This window comes from Delphinapterus leucas, chromosome 15 (genome assembly GCF_059928025.1).
Source record: "Delphinapterus leucas isolate spDelLeu-1000000601 "Yukka" chromosome 15, BTC_Dleu_Yukka2, whole genome shotgun sequence".
NCBI lineage: Eukaryota > Metazoa > Chordata > Mammalia > Artiodactyla > Monodontidae > Delphinapterus > Delphinapterus leucas.
The window spans coordinates 76,329,150-76,351,488 of NC_143143.1; the positions used below are offsets into that span (position 1 = coordinate 76,329,150).

General features: G+C 41.3%; 1 protein-coding gene and 1 non-coding gene across 2 annotated transcripts in view; both read left to right on the plus strand.

Moving 5' to 3' along the window:
- Positions 1-22,339, plus strand: part of ARFGEF2 (ARF guanine nucleotide exchange factor 2) — a 101,389-nt gene that overhangs the window by 72,798 nt on the left and 6,252 nt on the right. Inside the window, exons 27-38 of the mRNA XM_022597369.3 lie at positions 929-1,101; positions 3,323-3,483; positions 5,392-5,522; positions 5,672-5,801; positions 8,870-9,005; positions 9,859-9,997; positions 10,106-10,160; positions 11,344-11,458; positions 14,344-14,474; positions 18,266-18,434; positions 20,047-20,185; positions 22,060-22,177. Of these exons, the coding sequence (XP_022453077.2) occupies positions 929-1,101; positions 3,323-3,483; positions 5,392-5,522; positions 5,672-5,801; positions 8,870-9,005; positions 9,859-9,997; positions 10,106-10,160; positions 11,344-11,458; positions 14,344-14,474; positions 18,266-18,434; positions 20,047-20,185; positions 22,060-22,177 (1,597 nt within the window). The remainder of the gene's footprint in view (positions 1-928; positions 1,102-3,322; positions 3,484-5,391; positions 5,523-5,671; positions 5,802-8,869; positions 9,006-9,858; positions 9,998-10,105; positions 10,161-11,343; positions 11,459-14,343; positions 14,475-18,265; positions 18,435-20,046; positions 20,186-22,059; positions 22,178-22,339) is intronic.
- TRNAR-UCU (transfer RNA arginine (anticodon UCU)) lies at positions 19,286-19,358 on the plus strand. Its single transcript has one exon. It is a non-coding gene; the product is annotated as a tRNA-Arg (tRNA).

Here is a 22,339-nt window from a genome sequence, read left to right on the forward strand (position 1 = left end):
CAGAAGCAGGCAGTCCCAACTTTGGTTCCATAGCCCAAATTGTAACCAAGGACCCAGGTTCTTTCTGTCCCTTTGTTTGGCCATAAACAGGGTGCTTTTCTTCCTTGAGCTTACTATTTCATGATTGCTGGACAGAGACTTTAGCTCCAGGCATCATGCCGTGTTCACAGTGGGAGTGATTAAAAGAGGCAGAGCCCACCATCAGAATGGGAACAAGAGGAAAAGGGGCAGAGCCTACCAAGTGTGTTCCTTTTTTTTTTTTTTTTTTTTTTTTTTTTGCGGTACGCGGGCCTCTCACTGTCATGGCCTCTCCCGTTGCGGAGCACAGGCTCCGGACGCGCGGGCTCAGCGGCCATGGCTCACAGGCCCAGCCGCTCCGCGGCATGTGGGATCTTCCCAGACCAGGGCACGAACCCGTGTCCCCTGTATCGGCAGGCGGACTCTCAACCACTGCACCACCAGGGAAGCCCCCAAGTGTATTCCTTTTAAGACAAAAGCAGAACCTTCCTAGAAATCCCTCCCCTCCCATACCCATAGATTTTCTCTTACATCTGATTAGTTAGAACAGGTCATGTAGCTCCCCTAGCTGCAAGGGAGGCTGGGAGATTGAGGTCCTGGCACGTAAGACAAGATTGTCATATTGTCTTATTTATGAGCAGTTCCCTGAGGTCTGGCATGTTGCTGCCCAGATGAAATCAGACTTACTAAGGAGGTGGGAAGATGACTGCTGGGTAGGCAACTAACTGACATGTTGACTGTCTTACTATTTTTTCTTTTTGTTGCCTCTAATTTTTTTTAATGAATGTAGATTATGACATGCTTTAAAAAATGTTTTTTTTAAGTGCTGCTTCTAAACAATGAGCTGTATTCATTTATCTTCCCACAGTCCAAAGTACAGATGACATGGGCTGCCCCATTCTTTCCTCAGGTCTCCAACCATCCGGGACATGGTGATCCGCTGCATCACCCAGATGGTGAACTCCCAGGCGGCCAACATCCGCTCAGGCTGGAAGAACATCTTCGCCGTGTTCCACCAGGCCGCTTCGGATCACGACGGGAACATCGTGGAGCTGGCCTTCCAGACCACAGGCCACATCGTCAGTAAGTGTCTCTGTTTCCTCCTGACTAATGTCCCACATGCAAGTCTAGAAGGGTGATCATTTCTTTCCCATCTGTTTTACTCCCAAGAGTGGCTTGCTTGTTTAGCTACACTGTGATGTGCTAACGTGCCTGGTTGGTGTGCTGGGCTCTTGACATGCGCTCAACAACCCTAGGAAGGAAACACAGTCGACCCTCATTATTTGCAGGTTCCACATTGTGAGTTCACCTACTTGCTAAAATTTATATGTAATCCCAAAACCAACATTCCTGGCCCTTTTGTGGTCATTTGCTGACATGTGCATGCACAGAGCAGCAAAATGCTTGTCACCCAAGGCACACATTCCCAGCTGAGGTTGAACAAGGCCTTCGTGTTTCAGATCTCTTACTGTAAATAAACAGGTAGCCTTTCTGTGGTAAAAACTTACTGCCACGTTTTTGGCATCTTTGTCTTAGTTAAACTTTGCCATTTAAACCAGTCCATAGCCCAGTGCTGAAGTGCTGGCCGGTGTTCCTAAGGGAGACTGTGGTGTACTTTATGGAGAAAAATAACATGTTTTAGGTTAGCTCCGTTCAGGCATGAGTTATAGAGCTGTTGGCCATGAGTGTAATGTTAATGAATCAACAAAATATATTAAGTAAGTTAAACAGAAACACACGTAAAACAAGGTTGTGTGTTAATAGGTTGATGAAAGTATTGTAACCAGAGCCTCGCAGGAACCTAACCCCTTTTTCCCCTAGGAGATGGTTCAGTATTTGCTAATTCATTGTTCACAGCGACTTTGTAGAACACAGGTACCATGAGTAACAAGAACTGACTACAGTCATCCCTTCATATCTGTGAGAGACTGGTTCCAGGACACACCTCGGGTACCAAAATCCACAGATGCTCAAGTCCCTAAGATGAAATGGATATAATCTACACACATCCTCCTGTATACTTTAAATCACGTCTAGATTACTCATAAACACAACGTAAGGCTATGTAAATAGTTGCCGGTGCACAGCAAATTCAAGCTTTGCTTTTTGGAACTTGCTGCAGTTTTTTTTTCCCGAATATTTTCGATCTGGGGTTGGTTGAACCCACTGATGTGGATACCATTATTTCCCCCTATTTTACTGAAGAGGAAAACAGGCACAGAAAAGTAAAGTAGGACGACTTGTCTGAGGTCATGCAGCTGGGAGGTGGTGGAAGATTGACACCTGGCAGTCCAGCCCGGAGCTGGTGCAGTGTCCCTCCACTGTGCACTGACCACAGGTCCCTGTTCCTGCCTGTCATCACGTCACAAGATGTTTACTTGTCTTGGTTTTTGTGGAAATTGTAAAGGAGTGGGTCAGCTTTGATTTTTTGAGGTCGTTTAACTTTTTGTAAACTTCTCGCCCCTCGTATTCTTCTCTTAGGCGGTGTTGGTAGGGTTTTGAAAACCTTCAGTTTCTAAATTGCCTGTCACCTTTAGCTCACTGACTTTCTTTATCTCACTTTGTCTTCATAAGGCTCCAGTGAGGTAGCATGAAGTGTGGTCTTAGGGTGGAAACAGCTGGGGAATTAAGGGACATGCTCAGAATCCCAGAACTGGGGCCAGAGCTTTGCTCAGTGCTTAGCTTCTGTCAGGCAGACCCTCTGGGCCAACCCCCCCCACACATCCACGTTTATATCTTATATGGTTATGCAAGCTCCATCCTAAAACGGACACCTTGGCATCCTGGTGAAACTTGGTTTTCTCTTGGCTGTCCTCTCACTTCCTTAGGGCCGCTTCTCAGAAAGGACCTCTTCACAGAGTCCCCCTTCCCTCACCACCAGCCTTTTCTATCTTCTGTCCCCTTACTCAGCACTTACCCCAGCTGAGATGATTTTACATACCTACAGATTTAGGTGATTATTGCCCATTGGAGCAAAGGCAGGAAATTTGGTTACCTCTGTGTGCCCAGGGCCCACAACCACGCTTTGCATGTAGTCAGCACTCAACAAATGTTTGTTGAATCAGTGACTGTTTAGGCCTTTACATCATTGCGTGAGCTCAGGAACCAGTGTAGTTTAGCCCAAGCTGTACTCAATGCATTCATTCCTGAATAATTTAATAAGAAACCCTGTCTTCCAGAGACACTGACATGCTTTCCTTAGATTTTCACAAAAGTAATCATCTCTGGTATATGTATGTGTGTGTGTGTTTAATCCCCATTTCTGAAACCCGGGCTTATAAAAAATGTGCCTTTGTTTCCCCAGCAACCATTTTCCAGCATCATTTCCCTGCAGCCATCGATTCCTTTCAGGATGCTGTGAAGTGCTTATCAGAGTTTGCCTGCAATGCTGCTTTCCCTGACACTAGCATGGAAGCCATCCGGCTCATCCGCTTCTGTGGGAAATATGTCTCCGAGAGGCCTCGGGTACGGTTTTCCTCTCTTCACTCATTTGACCTGTGAGGGGGGAAAGGAGTTGTAGGCAAAAACCCCTTGCTCCTGGCAAAGACCTTTCCAGCTACTCTTTTAGAAACGCATGTTTCCCCTAAACTAGGTGTTTATTTCAGAATGCTGCCATTACAGGGGTTATACCTTTTATGTTATTTTGTACGTATGAAGTTATTTTATTCACACTGAACTTTTATATGGTATTCTACAGATTGTTTTAGTAGATGATAATAGTAGTTTAGCTATGAATTTTGGCAAAGCTGAAGAAGCAAGACATTTCTATTTGAAAGAAAACAAACCTCTCTTTTAGGAAATGACATTATACCACTGTGATGTGGTTGAGAAATCACGTTTAAAGATGACCTTTTGGGCTTCCCTGGTGGCGCAGTGGTTGAGAGTCCACCTGCCGATGCAGGGGACGTGGGTTCGTGCCCCAGTCCGGGAAGATCCCACATGCCGCGGAGCGGCTGGGCCCGTGAGCCATGGCCGCTGAGCCTGCACGTCCGGAGCCTGTGCTCTGAAACGGGAGAGGCCGCAACAGTGAGAGGCCCGTGTACCGCAAAAAAAAAAAAAAAAAAAAAAAAAGATGACCTTTTGTTTACTTCCAAAAATGTTTAGGGTTTATCTGTTACATCTCACCTTTCTGAAGAGGCCTGCTTGGGACTTCCCTGGCGGTCCAGTGGTTGACACTTCACCTTCTAGTACAGGGTGTGCAGGTTCAGTCCCTGGTCGGGGAGGTAAGATCCCACATGCCTCGCGGTCAAAAATCCAAAACATAAAACGGAAGCAATATTGTGACAAATTCAATAAAGACTTTAAAAATGGTCCACATCAAAAAAAAAAAAACCTTTAAAAAATAAAGAGTCCTGTTTGGTTCAGCTGACTGTCTCAAAACACTGAAATTGGGTGGAAATGAACACAACTAAACTGATGGCCTGTATAGATCTCTTCTTAAGCATTCTTTACAGAAGTGTAAACCCCTGAGATGATATGTCTGGTCCCTACAATGGTTCATTAAGATGTGATGATAATGAGAGCTGCTGTTGATTGAGTACTCACTACATGTCAGGCAACATTCTAGGCATTTTGTGTGTGTAGATTTGTTTAATCCCACATCAGACCTACGAGATGGGTAATTATATCCCCGTTGTACAGGGGAGTTAACCAAAGCAGAGAGAGAAATTGCCTAATGTTAAATAACCAGGGTAGGTTAAAGAAATTCCGTTACCACAGACAATACTACTTCAAGAGTGGTTAAGGAACAGAGGGCTCAAGATCCCAGAGATAGGGCAGAAAGTAGGGCCTCCTACTTAGCTAGATTGCCAGCTCCCAGCTGCATGACCTTGGGCGGCTTACTTAATCTCTTAGTGCCTCAGTTAACTCATCTGTATAATGGGACCATTATTTCTACCTGCTTCATGGAATTGTTGTGAGAATTGTTAATCCATGTAATGCACCGTCACAGTTCCTGACCCATAGCAAGCATTTAGTAAATAGTAGCTGCTGCCGCTATTATTTTAAGTAATACGTGTTACACTAACTTTCCAGAAAGACCTAAGATACTGAATCATCCTGGACACTTTGCTATCACCATTTGACCTTTATTGCTTTTCTTAATGTACCACCTCCTGCCCCCAGGACTCTTGTGGTCAGCCCCACTCAACTTATTCTAAAGCCCACTAAGTTCCAAAGGTTCATAGGGGAAAACTGCTCATGTGCCCTTGGAACAGGCTTGTCTCTGTCTCCTCAGGATTGCCCATCAGACCCTTGCTGAATGGGTATTTTCAGGAGAGGAAAATGTGCAGGGCTTTAATCTTCGTGTAGTTCTGTTTCAGTTCCTTCCTTTCACTTGCTTAGTCTGTCTCTGAGAGATGATTCTCACTGTAGGTGCTGCAAGAATACACAAGCGACGACATGAATGTGGCTACTGGCGACAGAGTCTGGGTCCGAGGCTGGTTCCCCATCCTCTTCGAGCTCTCCTGCATCATTAACAGATGCAAGCTAGATGTACGGACAAGGTAACCGTGACCTAGGGTGGTGCCCCTTCCTTCCGTCACTGAATGAGCCTCCAGCCCCTGCTCCCCCGGCCCCAGGCTCTCCCACTGTCTTCTCTGCTGTCCTCTTCCCCCACCCGTTCCCTCTTCCATGCTGGCTTTCTTTCCTCCAGAGGGCTCACGGTCATGTTCGAGATCATGAAGAGCTATGGCCATACCTTTGAAAAGCACTGGTGGCAGGACCTGTTCAGAATCGTGTTCAGGATTTTTGACAATATGAAACTCCCCGAGCAGCAGTCGGAGGTGGGTGATGACTAAAGCGCTGCCCTGGGGAGATGGGAAAAGAGCCCCTCCAGCCTTTGTCTGCGTCTGGTGTTGCATCGTCATCCACGGCACACGGAAGTCTTAAATACTGAGCCATTTCGGGTCTGTTTTGAAAATGGAAACATCCTTCCTGGCCTTCTTCTACCAGTATCGAGTAGTGCTGAGAAACTCTCCCCATCTGGGGAAGAGTGAGGGGAAATAAGTCACCACCGTCTGCCTACTTGGCCCTCAGGCATTGGACACACAGGCACCCCACTGGTCCTCTTACTTATTTGCTTCATGTCGACTTCTGAACAGTTGGTAAAATGTGGAACATCTCTTGTCCCTTTAAAAATCCATTATAAGGATTTTTAATGAGGTTACAGCTGGCAAATATTAGGCCTTTTTTTTAAAGAATGTTTGATACATCTAGGAGTCTTTGTTATTTCTCCCCTAGGGACAAGGGGGTCAGGAAAGGATGTTCTATCCCAAGATTTTTAGATGGGAATGCAACATTTTTACCTTCTTTTAGGAACAATGTTTCCTCCCTCCCCCTGGTATAAAAGTACCATATGCTTAATACAGAATATTAGGAATATACAGAAAATTCATAATTTTACCATTCCGAAATTAGACTTAATGCTGTGGCAAACTTCCCTCAGTCTTCTACATGGTTCAGATGTGGTTGAGGTTATAGTATACGTACAGTTTTCTAATCTTACTTTAAAGTAAAGTTTTCTTTCTTATAAAACAGGAAAACAAAGAAAAAAATTTAAACACCCACAGTTTCAGTCTTCCACTGGTATCCACTGTTACCCCGTCAGATAGTTCTTGTGTGTTTGTATATCTCATACCTTTTTTCTTTTGACAAAAATGGAATCCCACCTCACATACTTTTTAACTTAATACATAAGTATTTTTTCCACAGCTGTAACTTTTCTTCTACAATGTTTTTAAGGACTGCAAAACATTCCTAGTTGTGGATGTTCCATAGTCCATGGAAAATTCTTTGCCGTTTTTCTGTCTTTAAATGGCACTAAAATGAATATTTTTTCCAGCTGCATTTGTACTTATTTCTTTATTTATTTAGGGCAAGTGGCTGACTGTCAGGTTTGGGGCATACATGTTACTGAGGCTTTTGATACATACTTCTGAGTTGACCAAATACATATGTAGTTGTTTACACTGCTGTCAGCAATGCAGGAGAGTTCGTGTTACTCCACACCCACTCCAGCTCTTCATATTTTAGTTTATTTAATCATCAATTTGATAGACCAAGAGTAAAACATTTAAAAGTTTTTTAACTGCTAACGAGGTTCTGTTTTCCTTCATGTCACTGATCATTACATTTGTTCTTTCACAAATTGCCTTTTCGTATCCTTAGCCCATCTATTGACTTACTCTCTTTTTTCCTATGGATTTATGGGTTTTTTAGTATAAAAATAATATAGCATATCCTTACATAAATTGCAGATGATTTTGCCCACTTGGTTTTCTTTTTTGTTTTGGAAAATTTTAGCTTTTAAGTAACCCAGTCTTTTAGTTTTTTACTTTATAGTTTCCACTTTAGAAATCATGCTTAGCAACCTTTCCCTTTTCCTTAATTTATAAATATCTCTATATATTTCCTTTGGTAATTTCATGACATTTTTATATTTTTTTATCTTCAGCTTTCTGAGATATAATTGGCATAAAGCACTGTATAAGTTTGAGGGGTACAGCAAAATGACTCAATTGACATGTATTGTGAAATGATTACCACAGTCAGTTGAGTTAACATCCATTATCCCATGTAGATAGAAAGGAAAAGAGAAAAAAACTTCTTTTTCCTTGTGATAAGAACGTTTAGGATCTACTCTCCTAGCAACTCTCAGGTATACCATCCGGCAGTGTTAACTATAGTCATCATGTTATACATTACATCCCCAGGACTTATTTATCTTATTACTGGAAGTTGGACCTTTTAACCCCCTTCATCCAGTTCCCCATCCCCATCCCGAACCACAAATCTGATCTCTTTTTCTGAGTTTGGTTTTGGGTGTTTTTTATTTTTTGTTCTTTGGGTTTTGGGGGTTATTTTTAGATTCCACATATAAGTGAGATCATACAGTCTTTGTCTTTGACTTATCTCACTTAGTGTAATGCCCTCACGTTCCATCCATGTTATTGCAAATGGCAGGACTTTCTTTTTTATGGCTGAATAGTATTCCATTATGTGTATATATATCACATTTTCTGTGTCCGTTCATCTGTTGATGGACACTTAGGTTGTTGCCATGTCTCAGCTATTGTAAATAATGATGCTGCAAACAGGGGGTTGCATATATTTCTTCAACATAGTGTTTTTGTTTCCTTTAGGCATATACCCAGAAGTAGAATTTGCTGGATCATATGGTAGTTCTATTTTTAATTTTTTGAGGGACCTCCATATTGTTTTCCACAGTGGCTACACCAATTTACATTCCCACCAACAGTGCACAAGGGTTCCCTTTTCTCCACATTCTCCCCAGCATTTGTTATCTCTTGTCTTTTTGATGATGACCATTCTAATAGGCATGAGGTGATATCTCATTGTGGTTTTGATTTGTATTTCTCTGATAATTAATGATTTTGAGCACCTTGTCTGTTGGCCATTTGTATGTCTTCTGTGGAAAAATGTCTATCTAACCTCATTTTTAGTATTTAAATTTTTGGTGTAAGGTGTGAATATTTAGCATAATAAAAATTTTTTGGAAGTATCACTGAAGGACTTAATATTCTGTCATATGGATGTACTCAGTTTAATTGCCACATTACTGAGCATTAGTTTATGTCTTTGTTTACAGTATATAAATACCAGTGTTGGTAAACATCTTTATTCATAAACCTTCAGCCACAGATCTTTGATTATTTCTTCAGGGTCCATTACTGGAAGTAATGTTATCGCATCAGTGGATGTGAACATTTTAAGACGGTTGCTACCTAGTGCTGAATTGCTTTTCAGAACATTTTGCCAATGATATGTGAGAATGCCCATCTCACCGCAGGGAGAGTGGCTTTTAAACATTATCTTTTAATTGTTTTTCCAGAAATCTGAGTGGATGACAACAACTTGCAATCATGCACTTTATGCGATTTGTGACGTATTTACCCAGTTCTATGAAGCTTTGAATGAAGTTCTTCTCTCTGATGTATTTGCACAGTTGCAGTGGTGTGTAAAACAAGGTAATCTTTTTGTGGTTAGGCATCATTTTTCTTGACATAGTCCTTAACGAGAGATTAATTTTTTCAGTATATAAAAGCATGGATGTAATGCCAAGGAGTACAATATATAATTTAATTGGTGAAAATGTGTATTTTTAAAATTTAATTAGAAAATAAAAACAGTCTCTCCACCAAGTCAGTTTATAAAGCATTTCTTTTAAGGTGGGATATAGTAAATTTTAAATCTCAAAAGATGTACCTTTGTATATTACTATTCTTTCTACTTTTGTGTATGTTTGAAATCTTCTAAAATAAAATGTTTTTTAACTGTACTGTGAGAATCAAGATCAACAGCTTCATCAATGGACGTTTTTGGTTTTGAGTACTTACGTGTTTATTTTAGTATGTATTAAGAAAAATACCCACGTAGCACATTAGACCTGGATCCCATAGATAAATTTGGCTTAGGACAAGGTTTAATTTAGCTGAGTTTTTCGAAGAGTACTCAGCTTTCAAGTAACTGATAAAACAGTTGATAAACAGCAAAAATTGGAAATGTAATGTTTGAGTGACTAAGTTTTCAGAAACACCGGTCTAATATTTTCTGTCTTACTTTACCATTTCTCGAACAAGGAGCCAGTTAGTTAAGTAGCAAAATGTTGACCTTCTTCCATCCCTAGCAATATAGCATGATAAATAATTCTGCCTCCTTATAGCCTACTTAAAATTTTACCGTCCGTACCAATGCTTCATTAATTAGAAGCCAACCAGCCCAAACAGTTGCATTGTCTCTACCTCACGATAGGAAGTATCAGCAATCAGGTTGGAATCAAAACAGCATTTGAAGTTTAATGATAGATGTTTTATTTTGCAGATAATGAGCAGTTGGCTCGATCAGGTACAAATTGCTTAGAAAACTTAGTAATATCCAATGGAGAGAAATTCAGTTCTGACGTCTGGGACAAAACATGTAATTGTATGTTGGATATTTTCAAAACAACCATCCCACATGTGTAAGTGTTAATGTGATTACTGCTGTTTATTTCTACTTTCAGTGGTTATTTTAAAGCTCCAGGTTGCCCTTCACATTGATTGATTTCCTTCTCTTGCATTCTCTTTAGTTTGCTGACATGGAGACCTGTAGGAATGGAGGAAGATCCATCAGAAAAACATTTGGTAGGATTTTTTTTTCAGTTGTCTTTTCTCTGATCACATATTATAGTAAAAAATTAAGCAGCCCAAAGGGTTTGTGCTTTTCTGATGGGAAGTGAGTAGAAAAGGTTATAAGAGCTAAATACTATGTATGTTCATTAAAATATTTTTTAGAAAATACAGAAAAGTATTAAGGAAATAAGTCACTTCACTCAGTAAAAACCACAAAACACTTGTAGTTTTCTTATTTATGTGACTGAGCACACACAACCCACATGCTTGCAATTTGGGCTCACTTTGTACATAATGTGTTACTTAACACCACTGTGGGCATTTTTCTATGTTCCTGTTTTTGGGGGGCCCTCTGCATGGCATGTGGGAGCTTAGTTCCCTGACCAGGGTTTGAACCCACGCCCACTGCATTGGAAGTGTGGCATCTTTACCACTGGACCCCCAGAGAAGTCCCTCCATATTCTTAAATATTCTCTGAGAACAGTTTCTTCAGTGGCTGCACATTATTGTAATTTATTTAACGAATTTTCCCTTGTTGGACACTTTCGTCAGCTCTGGTGTTTCACTGTTACAAAGATTGCTTCGGTGTCATTATCCTTATTTATTGCTCTCCTACGTAAGGAGCACTTTCCTCTCCACCAATGAAATAGTAGTTTTTATTTTTTGTGTAAGGCCCCATAAAAGAGTTCTAATTCAAGTGTCACTTTAAAATACTTTGGTTTACAAGGGGGTTTGTCTAATTAGCTTCTATTTCCAAGTACCTATAAAGCCATTAGATTTTAAAAGGCATTTGGGATATAGCAACTTAAAAATGAAGCACATTATATAAACATTCTCTGCTTTTTAACTTTCTACTGTCCACTTTAAAAAAAAAAAAAAAGCCTAGCTACCGTGCTCGTTTATTTTTGAACTTGAGCTCATTAAAAATTTGTCACACTCGTCATGAACTCGTAGTATGTAGAGAAATGCCGTCTAAGTTGGAATCAGAAAATGTGAAATTTTAATGGGAGGGAGAAGTAATTGAAATTTGTAATCTTTCCCATGTAGCCTCTGAGAAGTGCTACTTCTATACTTCAAGCTGAGCAAGACACAGATTCAAGTCAGGCCAGCAGTGTTAAAACAGGCTCATCTCTGCCCAGGTACTGAATTGTGGACCGAGAAATGAATGTTGTGTTTCTCTCCGGTTTACTTCTAGGATGTGGATCTGGACCGCCAGTCTTTAAGCAGCATAGATAAAAATGCCTCTGAGAGAGGCCAGAGCCAACTCTCTAACCCGACCGATGACAGCTGGAAAGCTAGACCGTATGCAAGTAAGACCACTTTCTTTATTGTTTTTGTATTTATTTATTTATTTATTTATTTTAAATAGGTAACATGTTTACATGATTCAGATATTCAGAAGGTGCAGAAAGGTAAACAGGATATAAGCCTTTCTTCACCCCTGGGCCTCAGTCTGCCTGTCCCTTTCTTCATGGCAGCCAATGTCACCAGTTTCTTATATACCTTTCTAGAGACATTTTGCTCATATGCAAGCAAATGCATATTCACATACACAAGCATACAATATGTATCTATGTTTATATATGAATTCTCCGCTCCTTTTTATACAAATTATAGAATACTGTGCATTATTCTTTTTTCACTTAATATAGCTTATAGATCATTCAAAATCAGTACCTGAAGTGCTTTCACACTCTTTGGTACAATTGTGTACATTGCCCCAGATTGTAGATGTGCTATTATTTGTTTAATTCGGTTCCTACCTGGACATTTCTGTTATTCCCAGTCTTTTTCTGTTATAAACAGTACTGCATTGAATCACCTAATACATGTGTTACTTGTGAGTTTATCTGTGTGGTAAATTCCCAGAAAAAAAGATTGCTAGGTTAAAAGAGAAAGTGCATTTGCTATTTTGATAGATAATTCCACACTGCTGCCTATTAAGGTTGTACCTATTTACGTGATCTCTGGGAATGCGTAGGTGATATTTGGTATCTTTTGAGTAGTTTTAATTTGCAGTTTTCTAATTATGAGTGAAATTGAGCAGTTTTTCGTGTGTTTAAGAACAATTTCTATGAGCTATCCATAATCTTTGTTCATTTTGTATTGATTGTTGTCTTTTATTGGTTTGGGTGGGGGGGCTCTTCATGTCTTAGATATCCCTTTTCTGGATATGAGTTTCAAATTACTTTTACTAATTTCTCTCTTAATGTTGCTTATGGTATGTTTCCCCATCTGTCATTTAAACAAATAGGTTTCACAGTTGCTCTCAGCCAGGCACAGCACTGTGTGTCCCATGTGTGTGCCCTCACGTGATCCTTATGCTTGCCCTTTGAGGCGGTACTGTTTTACATTTGAGTGAACTGGGCCTTAGGTGACATGACTTGCCAATATGTAGTAGAGTCGGGATTCAGACCCTTTTGGCTGACTGAGAAATTGGAACTTCTCAGGTATTAGTCTGGTCTTCTTAAAGTTGTGGGCCCCATTATTTTTCTTCATAGCAGTTTCAGCCTCTTCTCAACATGCCAGTTTGTAGGTGTTCACACTGACATTAAACTTCTGAAGCAGCACATTAGACAAAGCCCCGTGTGGTCACTGTTATCTTTTGAAGGCACAAAAAATACGGAATCCATTCAGGAGGTGCCATGTTGGAGGCTGACGGGCTGCTCCTCTGTGTCTGCAGCATAGCCAGTGTCTCTCCAGTGTCCAGGGAGAGAAGCTGTTTCCTCATCAGCCCCAGATAAAGGGGTTGGCTTGTGTGGGAGGGGCAAGTGGACATTTCTTTAAATGGAACCACTGAGTGCAGCAAGATGTTTATGCTCTAAGAGATGCCTGGGGCTTGAGACCCCTGCCATTCCTCCAAGGAACAGTGCTTTGTTTCTCCCAGGCTCCCATCTCAGCCTCCCTTCTGGGCATGAGCTCAGTGAATAGAGCAGCAGGCAGAATCTCTTACACCACTTGTATTGTTTTTTTTCTTTTTGGTCCAAGATGGTGTCATTGAATTGGCATATGTTAAATGTAAATCTGTTGCAATTCCACTGTATACTTTTTCAATTAAAACTAATTCTGGGGACTTCCTGGAGGTCCAATGGTTAAGACTCTAACTTTCCACTGCAGGGGCCATGGGTTCAGCCCCTGGTCGGGGAACTAAGATCTCACATGCCCTACGGTGTGGCCAAAAAAAAAAAAAAAACTAATTCTGCATGGAGAATTTTTATATGCATATATATAATTTCACAGTCGCTTTCAAAAGCTTGAAGATGACCCAACTCCTTGTTTTTATTTAATGTTTATTTAATATTTTCAACATTCTGATTCTTTAACAAGTTGAAAAGGAAGCTCTACTTTTACTGTAGTCAAATCAGCCAACTTTGTAAGTGCCAGACATGGGCTGTCCCTGAGCCCAGGGATTGAGAAGATGAGACATTAGTCAGAGTCTAATCAGTAGGCAGAAACCACACTGATAATTTGAACAGGGAAAATTCTACATAAAGAATTGTTTAAAAAAATAAATTTTAAAAAATTAAAAAAAAAAAGAATTGTTAACTAGTCAAAGAGGGCTAACCACTGAAAGAAGTAAGAGAAAACTGAGGGATATGGAAGCAGAAAATGTGGGAAGCGGCTACTACCTCCAGGGCAGACAGAAAGTGATCCAGGAACTAAGAGCTTAAATAAGCCGCACCCTCCTCCCCCTCCCCCCAACCCCGCCCCTCAAGACTGAGATTCAGCCCTTTGGAGAGTAGGCTCCCAGCTACCGCAGGAACCTGTAGCCTCCTGTGGATAGAACACAGTCCAGAGCTGGTCTGTAGGAGTGACCCTTCAGGCAGCAGAAAAACGTGCCAGAGGACATGGGACCTGCATCGCTGACTCCCTCCCTGTCTTCAGGTCTTTGCTCAGGGAGTTCATTTTCAGAGAGAACCTTTCCTGACCAGCTTGTTTAAACTTGCATCCCCACCTTGACACCATCCCTACCATATCCCCATCCCTGCCTGATGTCCTCATTGTTTAGTGTACTACATCTTAACTTAAGTAGCTTGTTTACTGTCTGTCTCTGCCATGGGAGCAGGGATTTTTGTCCAGCTTATTCACTGTTTATGCCACAGCATCAAGAACCATGCCTGGCACATAGTCAGAGCTCAGTGAATTCAGTACTGGCTGAATCATTATTAGGGTTAATCTTTATCGTCTAATATAGATCAGAAACTGTTTGCCAGCCTCCTCATCAAGTGCGTGGTCCAGTTGGAATTGATACAGACCATTGACAACATCGTGTTCTACCCTGCAACGAGCAAAAAGGAAGATGCAGAGCACATGGTTGCTGCCCAGGTGAGAGTGGCCTGAAGGAGGGCATCTGAGGGGAGGTTGTTCAGATGCAGTGGTGTGCTGGAGCCTGGTGAGACTGGCTTGCAAGAGCCCAGCATGCTCATTCCTCCCAGGCCCGCATTCAGTGCCAGGGTACTGGTAACTTAAAATTGGCCACGATGGGAGTATTTACACCACTGAAATCACCGAACGCTAAAAATCAGGCATTTTCTCCCCCCACCCTCACCGAGAGCCAGTTTACCGGCATACTACTACTCAGACTCCACCCCCCACCTTGGTGCTTCAAAAAAAATGTGTTATTAATCACAGGGACTATTCCTTATAATTAATATACAGTAACCATGAATCACTGAGAGGGAAAATATGTGGATAAAGGTACCAATTTTTCCTTCAGGAAGTGCACTTTTTTGTTTTCTATGTGCAACCTTTTATATATACGGTTTGCATGGAAACAGAATTTGGTGTCCAAAAGTTGGACAGTAACTTTACACCATGGGTTGCAAACTTAAGTGCTTCAGGGGCTGGGAGATGCTGTGAGTGCGGGCGGCAGGCTGGGTGGGACAATGGGAACCACCGAGCTTGAGGCCCGCCAGAGCCCAGCCACCTCCAGCTCCAGGGGCAAGTTGCTGTCAGGTGGGTCAAGCTGGGATGGTCTTCCAGTTTTTCAAGAGGAGTCAGAAATCAAGATTTTTCTCATATAGGGCATCTTTTGTTTATTAAATACTATAATTATTGGTCAACAAAATACATCTGTTGGCCAGATCCAGCACAAAGGCTGTCCTTTTATGGGTTTTGGTTTTATTTTTTAAGTATACAACTCAGTGGCTTTAGTATATTCACAGAGTTGTGCAAATATCCCCACTGTCTAATTCCAGAATATTTTTTTAACATCTTTATTAGAGTATAATTGCTTTACATTGTTGTGTTAGTTGTTGCTGTATAACAAAATGAATCAGCTGTACGTATACGTATATACGTATATCCCCATATCCCCTCCCTCTTGCGTCTCCCTCCCACCCTCCGTATCCCACCCCTCTAGGTGGTCAGAAAGCACTGAGCTGATCTCCCTTTGCTATGCGGCTGATTCCCACTAGCTATCTGTTTTACATTTGGTAGTGTATATATGTCCATGCCACTCTCTCACTTCGTCTCAGCTTACCCTTCCCGCTCCCCATGTCCTCAAGTCCATTCTCTATGTCTGCACCAGAATATTTTTACCACTGCAAAAGGGAATGCCCTAACCATCAGTGTCACTCCCCACTCCCTCCTTGCCCCAGCCCTAGCAACCATTAATCTATTTTCTGTCTCTATGGACTTGTCTGATTCCGATATTTCATATTACTGGAATCATATAATATGTGAGCTTTTGTGCCTGACCTCTTAGCGTAATGTTTTCCAGGTTCATCCGTATTGTGGCATGTATCAGTACTTCATTTTTATACATGGCTGAATAATATTCCATTGTATGGCTGTACCACATTTTGTTTATCCATTCATCAGTTGATGGACATTTAGGTTGTGTCCATTGTCTGGCTATTATGAATAACGCTGCAGTGAACATTTTTATACAAATTTTAATGTTCACATAAGTTTTTAATTCTCTTGAGTATATACCTAGGAGTGGAATTGCTGGGCCATATGGTAACTCAGTGTTTACCTTTTTTGAGGAATTGCCAGACTGTTTTCCAGAGCAGCTAGACTATTTTACGTTCCCATCAGCAATGTATGAAGGTTCCAATTTCTTCACATCCTCACCAATGGTTGTTATTGTCTTTTTTTTTTTAATTATTATAACCATCCCAGTGTGTGAAGTAATATCTCTTTGTGGTTTTGATTTCCATTTCCCTAATGACTGCTGATGTAGAGCATCTTTTGTGCTTGTTGGCCATTTGTATATCTTTGGAGAAATGTCTATTCAAATCCTTTGCCCAGTTTTAAGTTGGGTTATTTATCTTTCTATCACTGAATTGTAAGAGTTTTTTTTTTTTTTTTTGTGGTACGCGGGCCTCTCACTGCCGTGGCCTCTCCCGTTGCGGAGCACAGGCTCCGGACACGCAGGCTCAGCGGCCATGGCTCATGGGCCCAGCCGCCCTGCGGCATGTGGGATCCTCCTGGACCAGGGCACAAACCCGCATCCCCTGCATCGGCAGGCGGACTCTCAACCACTGCGCCACCAGGGAAGCCCAAGAGTTTTTATATATTCTAGTTATTAGTCTCTTATCAGATAGATATATGATTTGACCTATTTTCTCCCATTTTGTACATTGTCTTTTCAATTTCTTGATGGTGTCCTTTGAAGCACAAAAGTTTTTAATGTTGATAAAGTCCAAGTTACTATTTTTTCTTTAGTTACTTGTACTTTTAAAGTTATTTCTAAGAAAGCATTGCCTAATTCAAGGTCACAAAGATTTAGGCCTACATTTTCTTTTAAGAGTTTCATAATTTTAGCTCTTATATTTAGGTCTTTGATCCATTTTTGAGTTTATTTATGTATATGATGGGAAATAGGGGGTCTGCCTTCATTCTTTTGCATGTAGATGTTTAATTATCCCAGCACCATTTGATGTAAAGACTGTTTTTTCCCCACTGAATTGTTCTGATAGCCATGTTGGAAATCTCTTGACCATAAATATGAGGATTTATTTCTGGATTCTCAGTACTGTTCCACTGATCTATATGTCTCTCTTTATGCCAGTACCACACTGTCTTGATTACTGTAGTTTTGTAGTAAGTTTTGAAATAGGGAAGTATGAGTCTTCCAACTTTGTGCTTCTTTTTTCAAGACTATTTTGGCTATTCCATGTCATTTACATCTCCATATGAATTTTAAGATCAGCTTGTCAATTCCTGCAAAGATGTCAGATGGAATTTTGATAAGGATTACATTGAATTTATAGATCAGTTTAGGGAGTATTGCAAACTCTGCCCTTTTGTAACCTCTGGCTTCTAGGGAGGGTTGTGGTCTATTCCTAGAGGGCTCAACAAATATAAAATCCTTAATTATGGGGGCTTCCCTCGTGGCGCAGTGGTTGAGAGTCTGCCTGCCGATGCAGGGGACAGGGGTTCGTGCCCCAGTCCAGGAGGATCCCACATGCCGTGGAGCGGCTGGGCCCGTGAGCCATGGCTGCTGAGCCTGCGTGTCCGGAACCTGTCTTCCGCAACGGGAGAGGCCACAGCAGTGAGAGGCCCGCGTACCGCAAAAAAAAAAAAAAAAAATCCTTAATTATGTCTAATAATCCCTAATTATTTTAGGCAACATGTTCAATAAAAATTTCTAGCATTCCATACCTATTTCTATGGTTTTCCCTTCACATTTGAAAACACAGTTGTCAATCTTATTAAAGTTCATTAACCACCTGATGAGGCTAAAGATGCCACTTGGGCTTTGCTTAACAATTTCTTTCAGTGAGTATGTTTTGAGACTCACACCTTCTATCACATGCACTACAGTTTGATTTTCTCATTTTCCAATTTCTTTATAAAATAAAAAGAGGACAGTGCAATCCTGTAGTGAAATAATTGGAGAAGTACACACTCCTGTTCATGCAATGAAGGCAGTACTGACAAAACTGAAACTCTGGCCAGCAAAGCCTGCCGTCATGCAAGAGCTCAGCATATTCTTTCACCAGCCAGTGAGCAGAGTCTAAATGGAAAACATTTCCGGGTATTGAGGAATGAAGTGTACCTTACAGAGAGGAGGACTTCTGGAGAGTTATGATGATCTCTGTCTGATACCACAGTGTCCAAAACCATTCCATCTTCTTTACTTAGCTCTCTTATTCTCCCCTCTGTAGCAAGACACGCTGGATGCAGATATCCATATAGAGACAGAGGACCAGGGCATGTATAAGTGCATGTCTTCCCAGCACCTCTTCAAGCTCTTAGACTGCTTACAGGAGTCCCATTCATTCTCAAAGGCCTTCAACTCCAATTACGAGCAACGGACTGTCCTATGGCGAGCAGGTAAGGGAGGAAGCACAGCAGATGGGACAGGTGGTCACACTGGTCACTGTCCTAAAACATTAAAGCCTTTGGAAAATTCCTGGCATGGTACACACAGCTGGAATAACTTACCAGATATTTCATGCTTGAGGGAGAGAGAAGGGAAATTTCATCCTAGTACCAGGAATATTGTCTGGCACACGGGAGACTCTCACTAAGTATTTGATGGAAAAATGAATTGGGAGAGTTTAATTGATCTAGCAAGGGCAAGAAATTTTACATTAGGTTAAGATGGTACAGTTAGGGACTTCCCTGGTGGTCCAGTGGCTAAGCCTCCGCACTCCCAATGCAGGGGGCCCGGGTTCAATCCCTGGTTGGGGAACTAGATCCCACATGCATGCTGCAACTAAGAGTCTGCATGCCACAACTAAGAAGCACGCATGCCACAACTAAAAGAGTCCACATGCCTCAACTAAGACCTGGCGCAGCCTAAATAAATGTATGTAAAGTTAAGTATGATGATATAAAAAGTGTGGTCATCTAGGAGCAACAAAAGCATTCATACATTTTTTTGAGGCTTTTAGGGGTTTTCTCTCCCACCTGTACAAATAAATATATAAGTCCTGGAAGTGAGTGATATGTGTGTGCATGTAGACACACATGTATGTGCAGGGGTGATGGTAGGAGTCTCATTTTGTGAACTGTGTACAAAAGTGATACTTTATATAATTCTTGTATTGTTACCAATTACTTGAATTTTCTACCCAAATGCCTGTTTTAATCCATAATTTTTAAATGTCATTTTTCTCTATAGCTTTAAACTATCTAGGTATTTTATGTCTTTGCCTATAATAAGATTTTGCTTAGGGACTTCCCTGGTGGTCCAGTGGTTAGGACTCTGCACTTCTGCTGCAGGGGGCACAGGCTCGATCCCTGGTCGGGGAACTAAGATCCCACATGCTGCGTGGCACGGCCAAAAAAAAGATTTTGCTTATAAGAGTGGTTTACACATCTCTGTGGCAGATTGGTATTGCTTTGTTTAAGAAAACTGTTCTTCAGGGATGAGATACAGAGGAAAGAATACTTATGGAAGATTGTTCTGGCTGATGTGTGTGGGATGGATTGGCAGAGGGAGAAGAGATGACAGAGACACACTGAGGAGCTATTTCAGGAGCTGCTGTGCAGTTTTCATCGAGGGCAGTGGTCCTTTTTTCAAATGATAAAATGCTCTAATGGAGGGTCTAATTTGGAAGGCTAGAAAAATAAAATAATTATCATGTTGGTTCTCAAAACAGAAACAAGACATGTTCTTGTATGTGGTTTGTGAAAAAAATCTAGCAAGTCAGAGACATTCTAGAATTCTTAAAAGCTGTTACACTTGAGAAGATGAAATGAATGGCTTCACCAGCCAGTGAGCAGGGTCTAAATGGAGAACAGCTCAGGGTGTTGAGCAAAGTGTATCTTGTGGGGAGGATGAGATGTCAGGGCTGCCTCGTCTGGTATCACAGTTGAGCCGTATTAAAAATGTGAGATCTTTCAGTATTTCCTAAAGTAACTCAATTAGTTTCCCACGTGATTTCTCAGCATTACCCTGGAAGTGTGCACTATTTATACGACTATATCTGATCTCCAGGTTTTAAGGGCAAGTCTAAACCCAACCTTCTAAAACAAGAAACCAGCAGCCTGGCCTGTTGTTTGAGGATCCTGTTTCGAATGTATGTCGATGAGAACCGCAGGGATTCCTGGGAAGAAATACAGCAGCGACTTCTAACGTAAGAAGAATGATTTCTGATTAAATTTCTTACCTGTAATACACAGATGCTTCATAACAATACTGTGACTTGAAAGAGTAGGAGAAAAATACCTATATGCTGACACCCTCACCAACTGTTTTCCTTTTTGTTTTTTCATCCTATCTGGTTCTTCTATTTCACTTTTCTTAATGCCCTGAAGAGGGCAGGGCCTCATTTCTTCCATTCAGCGTTATTTAAAGCACAGAAACATAGGCAGGGAAAAGTGCTCTGAGCTCAGAGTCATCCAGCCTGGATTGAAGTCCTGACTGGGTCCTCTTTAGAGCACTGTCAGCTCTAACATCCCACCATTCCTTCTTCCCAAGAGGAACATATTAGAATCGCGTGGGTACCAGGATGTACTTACTTTGTGTGGAAATGCAGCAGTGGGCCGGCAGTGGATGGCATTGAGAGAGCCCCCTGCAAAGAACTAGATCTTTGCCACCCAGTTTCTTGGGCAACTGTGAGCAAGATGCTGTGTCTAAGCCCCCTTTTGCTCCTTTAAGATTTGAAAACATTAACATGCAGTGCTGGCAAACACGAGATAAAGACACTCACTCTCCAATTTCTGGAAGTCAGGGGGCATTATATATATATCAAGAGCCTTAAAGGGTTCAGTCTCTTTCTTTGACTCAGTAATCCACTGTTAGGGAATCAGGATTCCCACACAGAACACTCATTGCAGACTTACTTATAAAGAGAAAACACTTAAAGCAGCTCAGCTGTGGAATGGATAACTACATTGTGGTATATCCTATGATAGAATATTATGCAGCCTTTAAAAATGAAGTTTTGGGGAGTTGCCTGGTGGCCTAGTGGTTAGGATTCCGGGCTTTCACTGCCGTGGCCCAGGTTCAATCCCTGATCAGGGAACTGAGATCCCACAAGCTGCACAGCGTGGCCCCCAAAAAATAAAACTTTTTTTTAAATGAAGTTTTTAAAAAATAATTTTCCTTGATGTGGGAACATGCTCATAATACAAGTTTCACCACAAAAAAGCAGGATATAAAACCATATATACTTGTGGTTTTTCAGTAATGTTTTTTAAAAATCACAGACAAAAAAACTGGAATATTTCAATATTCTGGAATATTGTTATGTGTCTCTTAGGATGACGGAATTATGGGAATTTTTTTCTCTTCTATAATTTTTTGCACTTTTCAGTCGTCTTGCGATGAGAATATATGACAAGTCATAAACTGAAAAATGAATTAATTAAAGAGGACATCAGCAGCTCATTTCAATTTACATCAAGCCCAAAAGAGAACTACCTATATAGTCTCATAAAGTTTCTCTAAAGGAGATACATAAATGTTTTTAGCACAACATGTTTTAAAAATAGCCGTTGTGTGCGATGTGGGAAAAGAAAGACAGTTCATGGTTAACTGTGGGTAACAGGCTCTTCTGCTGATTGTGCTGCAAACCCTGATTGAGCCACGCGCCAGGCCTGTGCTGGACTAACGTTTAATGTACTTGCTTCATTTCATCTTCACAGCAGCCCCTTGAGTTTGGTACAGTTATTTATTCCCATTTTACAGCTGAGCAAACTGAGGCTCAGGGATTTGTTCAAGATGGCACAGCCAGAGCAGGTGTTCACTAAATACTCATTGCAAGAATAAAGAGTGCTTGGGACTTCCCTGACGGTCCAGTGGTTAAGACTCCATGCTTCCAGCAGGGGCCATGGGATCAGTCCCTGGTTGGGGAACTAAGATCCCACATGCTGCACAGCGCAGCCAAAAGATTTTTTAAAAATAAATGAATAATAAAAGAGTAAAGAGTTCTTCACTCCAGTGAAATGTGAGATGTTCCTCTTTTATTTGACATCGCCCCCTGCAACCCCCCTCTGATTCTTCTAGTGTGTGCAGCGAGGCGCTGGCCTACTTCATCACGGTGAACTCTGAAAGCCATCGGGAGGCGTGGACAAGTCTCCTGTTGTTACTTCTAACAAAAACCCTTAAAATAAATGATGAAAAGGTATAAACAAGTAATGTCTCCACAGGGATTTGGGTTGGCTTTTCATTGAGACTTTGAAGTAACTACTTTCCTCATTCTTCCAAGGATGGTTACATAACTAGCACCATTCTAGATGCATCAGAGAGAAGTTAATTAATTACAAACAATGGGCGCCTGGGGTTA